At 32.4% G+C, this 14,082-nt stretch overlaps 1 protein-coding gene across 1 annotated transcript in view; it reads right to left on the bottom strand.

Moving 5' to 3' along the window:
• The window catches only part of LOC130442985 (uncharacterized), a 243,292-nt gene extending 231,531 nt beyond the window's left edge, over positions 1–11,761 (bottom strand). The window contains exons 1-4 of the mRNA XM_056777409.1: positions 11,479–11,761; positions 6,620–6,866; positions 6,216–6,395; positions 5,048–5,407 (exon numbers count right to left, since the gene is read on the bottom strand). Of these exons, the coding sequence (XP_056633387.1) occupies positions 5,048–5,407; positions 6,216–6,395; positions 6,620–6,866; positions 11,479–11,761 (1,070 nt within the window). The remainder of the gene's footprint in view (positions 1–5,047; positions 5,408–6,215; positions 6,396–6,619; positions 6,867–11,478) is intronic.
• Between the last annotated feature and the right edge of the window lie 2,321 nt (positions 11,762–14,082).

Consider the following 14,082-nt stretch of genomic DNA (forward strand, 5'->3'; position numbering starts at 1 on the left):
GCAGTATATTTCTTTGTTTTGTTAGTTTGTTTATGTGTATATAAATATATATTTTTATTTCACCTATTGCCCTATTATTTGTAGTTTTTTTATTATAGAATAAATTTTGTTTGAATACTAATCGATTGTTTTTTCTCAAGTGTTTCCCACATGATATTATCAACTATATCACCAAGAAACTACATATTTAGTTAGCATTCGAAGCCGCCCTTATTTAATAGAATATTTCAAATGTTCATAGGTATTTTGTTAAAAAGAGTAAATATATACTGACGTTTGAGATACATGATTACTATATCAGAATTACGAAAGGAGAACTTCAATCGCGGATCCAGGTGCATTTTATTTTAATAAATTAGCTTTGTGAGTGTTTTAGAGCGCTTAAAATATGTTCTGAATTATCCCATACGTTAGGAAAAATAAGTATATACATTTTTGATAATTTAGAATTATCAAAGCATCACAATACAATTCACAATGTACAGTCTCTTCTGCATTAAGTACATTCATTCCGATACGTAATGTTCTTTTTTGTTTTTCGTGTTTCTCAACGTGGGACTCACGTCCCACAGGGGGCAATTTGATTGTAGAGGGGGGCAATTCGAAAATGGACACGACCCAGTTTAACCCTTTTGCTCTGAGCCATTTGATTGCAATGCTAGATTTCGGTATCAAAATTAAAAGAAAAAAGCAAACTCTCAAATAATATGCGGTCAATAAATATTATAAATTCGTTTGACGAGATCAAAATATCAACTGGGTTTTTGGCGTCATTAAGTTTACTTCCCTGCGCAAGACAGGCCCCGAGTGGACTCTCGGAAATTTCAAAATCTCGCTAAACAACGCAATTGTTTGCATCTGAATGTATATTTAGTGCTGGTAAAAAAAAAGAAATTGTCTGGATATAATAGAACAGGGAAACTTGTGACTGAAGCTGAGCAAATTGGAAAATAAAATCTCTGTGCATATTTCAAGCGCAAGAATTTAACTAAATTTGGCTAGTAGTATAGTAGCCGGCCCTGTCCAGCTACTATGGAATTTTAAAAATTCATCGAATACGCGCGGCGTCTTTCACATTTTTTGTAAATGGCGGAACTCGTTTGATGTTTATTTGTACATAATTTTTTAATAGCAGGCGGTTAATTTACAGTGTTTCTTTTAAATAATTTCTACGAATTATTAAAAATAATCGAAGTCATTATTTAAGTGATATTTATAAGTGAATTAATATGAAGAGTGTAAAGTGTGTGAATAAATTAAGAACTTAATTGACAATATTTATTAATTCAACCCACGAATAGAAAAAGTGTATATAAATACGAAAAAATTTACATTATTATAGAAAACATCTTTATCGAAATTATTTCGAATTTGAATTCTATTTTTTCATTATATGTTTTGAAAATTCACTTTGTGTGTGCTAATTAACCATTTTTTTATGTTCAAAATTATGTCTATCTTACATAGTAGGGCTTTAGGGACATGGTACAAAGAAGGTTAGGAAACACTAGTTCAAATAGTTCGATTCTTTGTCAATAGCGGAACAATCATATATTTATAAATATCTACGAATCAGCTCTACTACCAATGCTAATCCATGTTTGCGAATATTGGGTGCTAATCGACGAATTGAAGCATAAAATCAACCTGTGAAATGAAGGTATTCAGCTAATTTGATGAGACTAGATAAAATAAGAAATGACACAATTAGATGAGAATTGAATGTGGTTAATGCAGAGCAAAAAATCTAGCTTCAGTTGAGATGGTTCGGACAGATAGTGATAATGAAGGAAGACAGAACTCTTAAGATGAAATGGAAAATAGAAACGAATAATAAAAAGGAAATGGAAAGGCCTAGAAAGACATAGTACCCAGAACTAGCAAACAAAAAGAACTGCACTGTATACGGACTAAATAGGAAGTAACTGATAGAACCTCTACACCTATGGTAGAGCAGTTGCGGATAAGAAAATAGAATCACGAAAACATTATACATAATATTATTTTCATTGTTTTGTTTATATTGCCAGATGTTAATAATTGAGCAATCTTATATTTCTAAGTGTTCGTTCAGATACTTTCTTTAGAAATATGTGATATTCAAGGTTTTTTAAATTGATTTAGTATTTAACATATTCTTTGAACAACATTCTTGCAATAATTATTTCTAATGATACGGTGTTTTACATAATACCGTATACTATTATATATGTACTTATTAACGGTGATAATAATATACACAGAATATAAGAATAAAAGACGAAAAACTTTTGTTATATTTTTAAATGTATATATACGAGTATATATTGAATAACGCATGAATTTATCAGTAACTGAATAAGCGATTAAAAATTGCCGAGATCCGTAGATTTCAAGTATATACTCGTAAATAAATTGAAATATATAATTATGAATATGAACCTCCAGATTTTTACCTTGTTCACGGTACATTTAATTACTCTTAATTCTGATGCTTTAATCTGCCATAAAAATCAAAATTTTGGATTGACAAATGAGTTTATAAGTGTCATATTTTAATCATGTTTGACACGAAAAAACTTTCTGTTTTTTTGGGAATTTATTATAATATACGAAATAACATTACAGGACATTTTTCTGTGCTTTCTCAGCTGTTAAGAACAGAACAAAATAGTTTTTGTTATGAATCTGTTTATTACATGTGACCATTTTATGTGAATTAAGAAAATCACAAATCAAATATTTCAAGATTACGTTTATGATAATGAGACTCCATTGGTATATCTTAGTCTGAAGATTTCACAAAGTATTTGAATTCATTTTAGCTCATTAATTGTTAAATCCTTTTTAGAGGGTTGAGATACTATTCTCCAGAATGCAGCAATAACTTGAACAAATTGGATTAAAGATGCCTTTTTCAAACGATTCCTATCTGTATTAATATTACGTTATTTAGATTTTAAAAGTATTAACGCCCTGTTTATACTGTAATGATTCTTTTTTATAATTCAATTTATAAGGTACAAAACAACGTAATCGGTTTTTTGAACCACGATTATTGAATCATGTTGAGAAATGGATATTGAGATTATATACACTTTCATTTTCTATCTTCAGGAATAAATTTGAAGTGCAGTTTCCTAACATAAGTAGAGAATCTGTTGTGAGATCAGGCCTCTACATGATTAAAACCTTCTTGCTAGAATTCCATTTAAAAGATGCGTCAGATGGTAAAAAATAAAAACAAAATTAATCACAGCGTTCTGTTCGTTATTATTCGAAAACTACCAAACTGATTTTAAAGCAATTGCAATGAATAGTTTAGTCATTAAGTTCAACAACGTGAAAAATAAAGGTTATTTAGTTACGATCGATAGATCATTCTATCCGGAATGACATCTCAAAAAATGATTTTTAATGATTGCAATTGATTCGTGTAATTGCAATTGTTATTAACAAAATATGATGAAAAAAAAGTTTTCAGTTTTGTGTTAATAAATCAAAAATTATTAATATTTAAAAAAAATCATGAAGTTTCCTATAAAACTGCCCCATCTCCTGGAACTCTATCTGAATATAGGGATCTGTTTCCATAATGCTGTGACGGCCCTAAAGATGCCTCGAAAAATATTTTTTTGTTGTTAATGTTACTTCAATAATTTGAACAAATTATGGTATTATCTAGTCACTTGAAAGCATAAATTCTGGTTAAAAAAATATGTTTCTTCTTAAACAATTTATTTGCTGTGCGAAATCGTTTTTTTTTCATATTTAGATTGTTTGAATTATTAGTTAAGAATTTTTTCATTAAACATTTGGAATTAACGTGTTATAAAAAACTTCTGACTAACGTCATATTTTTTTCTGAAGCTCAAAAAATTACAAAAACAGCTATACATGATAAAGTACTGCCTTTTTCAAAAGTTTCTTAAGTTTCTTATGTTCTTTTATATAAATATATGATGAAAAAAAGCTCAATTAACAATTTAAACAGACTCAATATAAAGAAAAACCGATTTAAAACAGCTAAAAAATCCGATTAAGTAAATATTTTTCTCGAAATTTATGATTTTCTTAGAAGAACAAAATTATGAAAACAAAGTTTTGAAAAATATTGAAATTCTCTATTCTTTTATAGCAATTTGTGAAAGAAATATCGGAATAAATTTGTAACTAGGGTTAATTTAAGAATTGTTAGATGTGAAATCCGTAACACCTTGATATAAAAAAAGGTTCATCACCATTTTTTATAAATTTAATTTTTCGGATTTTATAAAAAATTTTAACAAACATTAATTTTTTATCACGCGATCTTGTTAAGTATGTATATTTAAGAAACTCCAAGAAGCAAAAAAATATAGGCAAACTATTATTACTTGTTATATCATTATTTATAAATTTTGAATTAAATTTTATTTATTTACATTATTTATAAAGGTAAAATTTTTTTCAAGGAGAAATTATTCTTTCAAGTGTCTATATAATATTATAATCCAAATTTTTAAATTAAATTATATGCTACAAAACCGTCCAGGCCATGTCGAAACTTATTGCGCAGAGACTTATTTTCTCTTATTTGAGAAATTTGTATGAAATCTGTTACATTTCAAAACTTTTTGAGTTATTAAAACGAAATACTGAAAACTGCTTTTTTTTCATCTAAATTTGTTATTAACAATTTTACCGTCACCAAAATCCTCAAAGGAATACATAAAGAGGTGCTTCCGAATCAAATGACCTATTACACACATTTCATGAATATAGTAATTACAAGAAAAGTTCACGTTTATAATTTGGCTAAGTTCCATGTAAATTGTTTGAAATATCATCACGAAATAATTTCTTTCTAATACTTCTAGATATATAAAAAAATCGCGATGGAGTATATTTAATAATTTTATAAAAAATATGCTTCTTAACTTGATAGACACAAAAATAATTTAGTACCTATTATTTATATATATTGTGCTTCATTTTTAAGGTCCAGGACGGAATATTCTACTGTGGTAGGGACTAGACTTTCAAATGGGAGATTAATGATATAAACTGGTTTGTACATAGTACTTACCCAGGTGGCTGGTAGCTAGCCGAAAGAAAAGATTTCGGTAACGACATTGATCTCTGTTGCATTTCCAAAGTGTTGTTATCTCTTTCATCGGAAGGAGCACTTCCTGGACGCGTGACTATCGTTTCGCGCACTTTATTAAAATCATCAGACATTTCGTCGCGATGTAAAGACGTACCCGAACTTTTCATACTAGTTTTTATAGACGCGGATGCTGTTAACCATGCATCGCTACCCGATGATGAACCACTGACAGTGCCGAATGTTGGAGTACGATTTTTTGGATTTATCGGCGAAGTTTTGCGGCTATCTTGTTCGCGTTTCATAGATATATTAGGACTTGTACGTCGATCTGTTCCAGGCCTACAACAGAACAAAAAATAATCTGCTCCTTAGGAATACTAGAATATGCAATATTTAGTAAGTATATATAGTATAAAACCAAGGCAAAATTCAGTACAAAGACGACTAGAATTTAATATAATTTATGCATATGTCAATATTTTATTGTCATTTGTTAGCTCACTGTGTATTTCGAAGTTATGCCAAATATATTAGGTAGTAATGTAACAGTTATGATCGAAAATATTTGACATTGAGACCAACAACATTAGGCAACGACATGCTAAGGGCAGAAGTGAAAGCAAATGTCAGACAATCAAGAAATTCTCAAAACACAGTTAACCGACCATCCAAGAATATTCACGACAGAATATGCGGGGTGTAGTGATGAGGGAAGCCAGTCATTTGAAATAAGTGCTGAGGTCTACACTGAAAGGGTTTTTTATTGCACAGCAACGTATAGTCGTACACGTTGCATTAGATTTCGACATCTGAGATGCGGCATAAAAGGCACTTTATGATCAATCGATAACGCACACCAGGAAGGCATACGTAAGCTTTTGGCTTGCTGGACTAAGTGCAATGCTCGAGGTGGTTTCGAAAAATAAGGTAAATATTTTACATCTTAGTTGCATAATTTATAGAACGAGCGAAATTTGAAGTAAATTTTGACTCACCATCGTATAGCTAATATTACTATAGAAATAAACGTTCAACCATTAAAATGTTTGAACTCTTCTCATATTCCTCTACCTGGCCGTCCCTAATGTAAGCATCATAATCCCTCTGAATTCAATAAAACGACAAAAGAGACTATAAAATGAGTTACCTTTCATGAATTTCGTTGGCAGTTAGACAACTTTGTTGTTTTCTCCTCTCCATTTCTAATGCCAAACGTCGTTTGTGCTGATCTTGGGATTTTCTTTCGACCTGGGGCGCTCTGGAAGAATCTAGTGACCTTTGATGCGTTGGATAACTATGAGAGGGGCGAATCGCGGCACTGGAATCTCTGAAATAGAATTTCATCATATTCATCCTCTAAATTTATATTAAGTAATTTCTGTGTTAACTCAATTATTTTTGAGATTGAAAATCTAGATTTCATAAATCTGATTGTTTTTTAAGCTGATTTAACATTTATTTTAGTTCTGATTCTTCGCGAGTTCACTATATTATAAATATATCTAACATACAAGTTCAATTTAATTTAAGCAACATGAATGTACTTATTACCTGTGAGAGCACTGTGGCCAAAAACTGCAACATTGATCTATCCTATTTTCATAACCAGAAAGAATGGGACTAGTCGCGCCTCTAACCAAAACTTTTTGAGCTTCTTTTTTGGAATTTCCGACATAGTAAATTGTAACACCGTTGTTAATATAAGATTTAGAAGGAGTTTTGCTCTTCTCTTCTTTAGAAATACCACTGTTAAACCTTTGATTTAATAGAGCTTGAGCTGCCGCTCGGGATCTGCTGCCTGTAAAAAATAACTGAATCAGGATTCAGTACATATATAACTGAAAATTAAGGAAGAATATAGGTTTTCAAGGTTATTGTCACTTAATCGCTTTGAAATGATTAAATATTCAATTTTTTCGTCATTTGGGTTCAAATGGGCAGGCCAAATACAATAATAGTATATCCGAAGTTGTATGCTTGGTTTTCTAAGCTCAGATCCGGTAATTTTGATTTATATGACTCCTACTGGTTAGGAAAATGTTATAAGGTCAGAAGTAGAATTAAATCTACGTCAGACATTTTGTGGGTTCACAAAATCCTGACGTCAGGATTTACAGCAGAGGAAAGTAAGCAGAGCAGGTGTTTAAATTCCCTATGATCTATCTTTTCAGATTCCACGGTCGAAGAGGACGACCCGTCAAAATCATGGGTAGAAATAGCAAGTATTTTAAGAAATACCTCACACAAGTGTTCTAGGATTCAAATCTAGAGATAAAAAACAAAAATGGAAGACCGATGAAATTTTGCTCTTAATGGAAGCCGCTGGTATATTTAAAAAACGAAATCTAGGTATAATAACCAACTAGGACTACCAGATAGTTATGGAAGATCATGAGAAATACAGGATATGGAAAGACTATGTAGAAAAACTTTTTGACGACAATAGACCAGACCAGAGTACTCGATGCTGAAGAATGTCTAACTGGACCTTCTATTACCAAAGAAGAGGTAGAAAAGGCTGTACTAGTCGCTAAAAACAATAAAGCAGCTGGTCCAGATGAAATGCCATCAGAAATACTGAAACTACTGGTCGAAAGGGGCATTAGAGTGCTTCACAAGCTGTTCAACAAGATATATAATACTGGTCATTACCCTGAACAGTGGCTATCTTCAGTTTTTATTCCTATCCCAAAAAAAATCGACCGCAAGAAAGTGTGAAGATCATAGGCTAATTAGCCTTATGAGTCACTTCCTAAAAATATTACAAGTACAAGAGAGGCAATAGTCGCAACACAGGTCCTTGTACAGAACTGCTATGACCAAAGAAAAAATGTTTGTGTATGCTTCATAGACTACGAAAAAGCTTTCGATAAAGTTCAACATCACAAACTTATGCAGCTCCTCAAAAAATTGGATTTGGACGAAAAAGACATTCGTTATATCGAAAATCTGTATTGGCACCAAAAAGCGCAAGTCAAAGTAAATCATGGTCTAGCTGAGCAAGTTCGGATTCGCAGAGGAGTACGTCAAGGTTGTATATTATCGCCGCTCCTGTTTAATATATACTCCATCTTTTGAGAGTTACTTGAAGATAGAGACATTTGGATCAAAGTCAATGGAGTTTGGGTTAACAACATACGTTACGCCGATGACACAGTGCTGATTACAGATAATATAGATGACCTACAACAACTAATTAATATAGTAGGCTGACATAGCCAAAACATGAGATTAAACATCAACATCAAAAAAACTAAATTCATGATTATCACTAGGGAAGCGAATACGTTTAGAAAATCTAAACATATAATGGAAAACCTATAGAACTGGTAGAAAAATTTAAATATCTAGGAACATGGCTCTATTAAGAATGGTCGTCGGACGGTGAAATAAAATACCGAATTAAGCAAGCTCGAAGTACATTCACAAAATTTAAAAATGTATTTACATGTACCGACTTTGATCTTGATCTTAGACTGAGACTTGTGCGGTGCTACGTTTGGTCACTGCTTCTTTACGGGATGGAGGGTTGGACCCTTAAGGTAAAAAACATCAACAAATTAGAGGCATTCGAAATGTGGGTATATCGTAGAATCCTGAAGATACCTTGGACTGCCAACGTGAGGAATGAGGATATTCTCAGGCGTATCCATAAAGACCGTGAACTCTTTAACATCGTGAAGAATCGAAAGATTGCATATCTTGGCCATATAATGCGAGGCCATAAATATCAATTTCTTCAGCTGATAGTCGAGGGCAAGATTGAAGGTAAGAGAGGATTGAGACGGAAGAGGATGTCATGGTTGCGGAACGTGAGGCAGTAGACGGGTATACAAGATATTCAGACATTGATCCATACCGCTAGAGATAGAGAAGCCATGAAAATGTGGTCGCGAACATCCATTAATGGATATGCATTAAAAGAAGAAGAATTATCTATCTATCTATCACATAACATGCAACGTATTGGTTGAACGGCACTATACAGTATTGAATGTATTGAATATAATAGGTATACACGGAATTGTTCATCTGGAAGTTAAGTTGGCAACTGTCAATGTAGATATTTATTGCGATCAATTAGATAGTATAAAACCAATCATTAATCGGACATTATTCGGTTATTGTTGATCAAGAATTGAATATGACTTTATTGTTTTTCAGTATTGAATTATCTTCTTCAAGTGTGTAAATTTATTTTAAATCTGCGGAAATAAGAGGAAATCATTGGATGCCAAACAAAGACTGTACGGGGGATGACACAACAATTCGATGTTTTGACTGTTCAGTTTGAACTGATGTGTGAGAGCTGGAATTGTCATAATTGAGAATTATTCGTCTCCTGGGATTGGTTTTCCTGATTTTTTCGAACACCTCTGGCAAATAAATGCTGGTGTACCATCAGAAATGACCATTCCTATGCTGCTCTAATGGAACGGTGGCAACATGTCTAGTTATTCCGTGAAAACAGACAACCAAATGCTTCGAAGTGCTTCGTGATAGAATAACTTTTGTTGGATTTGGCTTATTTTGAAAGACCCATGATACAGCGCCTATCACGATCTTATAGACGTTTTTTGAAGCCACGCTTTTCTTCTACGATTCTACGTTTAAGTCAATTACGTTATTTCCAGTAATAGTTTTTAAACTCGATATTATGATTATTTTTTTTGATATGAGAATGAAAAAATTTTAATTTACCGTTATGTAATTGGATTCATTAAAATGTAACATATTGTTATTCACAGTTTTTGCACGAATTTCTAAAACAAGATTAAATAAAACGTTGTGTTGAAAAAGTAAAAAGAACTTTGAAATGAGGTATAAGTTAACCCCCTTCTAATTAAGATTTTATTAGTTATATCCGCCCCGCAAGCGTTTGAGGTAATTTAGTTTATTTTAATTTAAATTTAAAAATAAGTGTGACGTGTCACATATTTTTCAATTTATAGGCACAGCTTATTTTTTCATATTGACATTCCTTAAGCATAACAACATGGTTTTTATTGAAACAATTATTTAATAATTAATGTACCCTCTCTCACTAACTACAGCAAAAAGTTTATTAGCAAATTGTTATTCCAGTTCATTAATTACATTTTTAAATGTGAGGTGCTTTTAGATTTTAAAATAACCTTTCAAAATTCATTTTGAAGTTAATTATTTCGGAATTAGAATATAGAAGGGATCGTTCCTTAACGTGAAATATAAGAAATTTTGTAAGTTGAGTTGAGCGTAATTAGTAGTGCCAAAAGCTTTTAAACTTTTAAATTACATCACTTATGTTATAAGTATATTTTTCCTCTAAGAATGTCGGATACTCCAAATAAGAATACCGACAACCATGTACAATTTTTTTATGGGAGACACCAAAAAATATTCATGTTCCCGGAAGCTGTTTTTCCTTTTCTCAAGCATTAAGTTAACTTGCCGATGAATATGTTCCTCAATGTTTGTTGAATATAGTTGAAAATTGAGAGGCCATGTTTGGTATGAATGATTTCTATTGAAAAGTGAACAAAAAAGATATTGGACATCTTGGTAACCTAAAAAGAGATTTGGAAATCTCTCCCTAGAAATTGGATAAGTATGATCAATCAAAATTCTTCTTCTTTGATTACTTCTGAGGAATGACATAAATGAGTTTTATAGCGTAAGCAATAACTAGCAATGGGAACAAAAAATAAAAAAAAAATTACACTATCCCTTTAACACTTTTTTTATAATTATCGCTATATAATTCAATCATTTTAAGAATATATTACAAATTTCGGGAGAAAATACCAAATTGGTCTAGAGACAAAGTTTTACTGGAATGGCTTAAAGTGTTATACTATTCAGTACTGCTGTAGCTGTAGCTCCGTGAATCACAGATGATTTTAAAATTATTTAGATGCGGCTCAAATTTGTATAAAATCATTTTCAACAGATGTGAATTATCGAAGGAGAAGTAACTTTCACTCTAGAGAAATTTCACTACAAATATTGTAACTGCAATAATGATATTCTATAGTAAAATTATTTCAAACAGTAAATGATTCTTCCTTTATCAAATCTAATATAACCTACCCCAATCTCCCCTAAAATCGTTAAAAGCAGAACGAATTGGAGTTCAGAATACGCGTAAACGTGCTCAACACTAATCGTCGAGTAAAGACCTATTGTGTTGGCCGTTTTCTGTAATCCATGTGAACTTTTTCTGTTACATTTAATTGCTTTATTTTCGACTAAGCTTAACATTCATATTTTCACAAATACAAAAAGAAATTGGTTAACTTGGCCTTAAAAGCCATTTATAAGGCTTGGCTTACAGGCTGGCGGTTATAATTCCACATTTTTAGCAAATTCCTGGTACTATAAATCAATACTACAATATAGAAAAAGCAGAGATAAGCGTAAATGATACTTACCATATACAAAATCGGTAACAATTTCAGCTTCTCTTAACATTTCTTCAGTGAGATTTTCTCCTTCCATCGAATGTAGTTGAACACTCTGACTGTGTTTCTTAGATCTGTCAGCTGTATTAACTATTTTTACAATAGATCGATGTGATTCAGGATGTTGTGGGGAAATTCTGGTTTGGTTGCTTTGAGCGTCTCTTGCGAAAGTCTGTGCTTTTTTCTCGGGAAGCTGAAGACTTCGAGATCTTAAAAAATATTTAATCTGATCAGTTAAGTGAATAGGCTTCATAAAAACAAATTCGGTCAAGAGAAAATTTGTTTATTTATGCTTCACTGTACTTTGTTGCTATAGAACTCTTATTAAAATGTATTGAATACCCCCGGGAAGCCAATAATATACATCCCACGCACGCCAAAAACCTAAAACCCGCCAATAGGTCCACTATAATTACGAGGTCAAGGCGACTAGCCCTTTAGTTAGTTCAAGACCAGCTGTGATTGTGTAAGTTTCAACAGTGTTTTCGATGGTAAGCGTATTATTTACTTTCTATTTTAATAGTTTTGTATTTTTTTGTTTCAGCTTTTCATTTCCTCGGTGAAATTCCAAGGAGTAGGCAGGTTGAGGCTTGGAATCAACCGAGAAAAGGGAACGGAATCAGATCACTTTTTACCAATGAACGAATATTGATTCAGGAGATCGTGTTTCGAGGCCAGATCAATATGATAAATTTTTTAGTTCCGCCCAACTGATCCACCTTTATCCAATGCTACAGTACATCAAATTCAGCTCTAGCTACAGCCCTGTATATTTGAAAATGTACCAAATTTTATTTATAAAACCAACAAACTGGAGCGTTGTACATATAACAAAAATATGGTGCCGGAGAGCATTGTGGGGAAGGTGCGAGAGTGTCAAAAATAGGGAGAAAGTGAAAGGGAAACAGTGGCGCGGAGTAGACAATACATACACGTTCGGATTTTCAATGGCGATTTTTATTATTCTCGGCTTGTCATATTATATATTTTTTTTGTTAATTTGACTTTATTACCTTAAAAAAAGCTACGAACACAGGCGGTCGTGTCACCTACACATCGTCTGGTTTCTAATTTTGTTTCCCTCCGAATCCCCTAGGTCTTGCTTAAACCGTCAGGTTTGCGAAGTTGGGACTTCTGGAATCGTAACTAATCCCCCTTATCTTAATACGATGCACTCGAGTATTTCAGATGATCGATCTGAGGGGTCCTCTTTATTAAGGGCTCATACTGGCTGGTACTTAAGTACTCTCCCATATATTAATCTAATATACGCTCGAGTAAATCCCAAAATCCTCTTTTGGGCTCTCCTCCTTTATAATCTCATTTGCTTTTATAACAGCTCCATGTTTTGTGAATGATTTTATCATGTTCTACTACTAGTTTTCCTGTATTACCTTTCTCCCGTATTTCTATTACGCAACAAGACTGAATTTACAAAAATTCTACTATAACATAAAATATCAAATATACCAGATTTTATCAACAACAATCAGAATATGTTTTACATTTTATGGGTTATTTTGCTCATGAGTGTTAGATAATCTAACATCTATAATGTCTTGGTGAGGCTTACATCCAGTGATGCAACCTCACCATGCAAAATTTTATTTCATTGTGTCATTCTTTTGGAGTCAATATTTTTATGGAAGTATGTAGTGGATGAGTTGCAAATAAATCTGCTTTTTCTTTGACGCTTCTAGTCCACTGTTCGTGTTCGTTTATTCGTATAGGTGGGGCTGTTATCTTGGGCTTTTCTAAATTTTTTATTGGCTTCCAAATGGAATTATATTTTCTTGTTAATTTAAATACGTATTCCTCAAATTGTGCATCCCTTATTTCTTTAAGTTTTTCCTTAATTTATGATTAAGTCGATTAAAATTGTTTTTGTCTGCAAGCTCCTTTGCTATTTTGCCCGAGCCTGATTCTTTTCTGATGTTAGTCTCTTTATTTCGAGCGGGACATCTTTGTTTCCTTTTATCTGTTTCGTGTTCGGTGCAGCAGTTTGGGCAGTCTATTTTAAAGTTATGTAATCTTTGTGGTAGTGTTCTAATTATGATTAACGCTCCAACGGTTGCAATAATAAGCGAGTGATCAGAATTTAAGTCAGTGCAGGATAGCTGTGTATGTCCAAAAGGTCCGGAATTTTGTGTAGGTCAGTTGGCCAGTACATCGGAGTACCTGTCGAGATAAATGAGTATCAGTTAGCTTCTATGGTTTTGTATAGTCCCCTTCCTTTCGTTGTGCACACTCTGGATTTGAATTTGGCGTTTAAAATTTTTTTATCCAATTACGCCCTCTAATAGGAGGCATACAAATTCGAAAGAATTTTCAGGTTTTTTACAAGGCTACGTTATAAATTTTATTCGACAGTTGTTCTGTAGATGGTTTCTTATATATAGTCGAGAGCCACTCTTATTGGATACCCGGTACAATAGACATGTGATCTGGAAACTGTGAGCCTAATCGTTATTTTGGAGAAAATGTTATAAACCATATTGCCAGGTTATGGAAGTTTTTTGTTGGATTATTCGGTGAATTTATCATCTAACAATAATATTGAACAAACTCTTTTGG

Source organism: Diorhabda sublineata, chromosome 4 (assembly GCF_026230105.1).
Source record: "Diorhabda sublineata isolate icDioSubl1.1 chromosome 4, icDioSubl1.1, whole genome shotgun sequence".
Lineage (NCBI taxonomy): Eukaryota > Metazoa > Arthropoda > Insecta > Coleoptera > Chrysomelidae > Diorhabda > Diorhabda sublineata.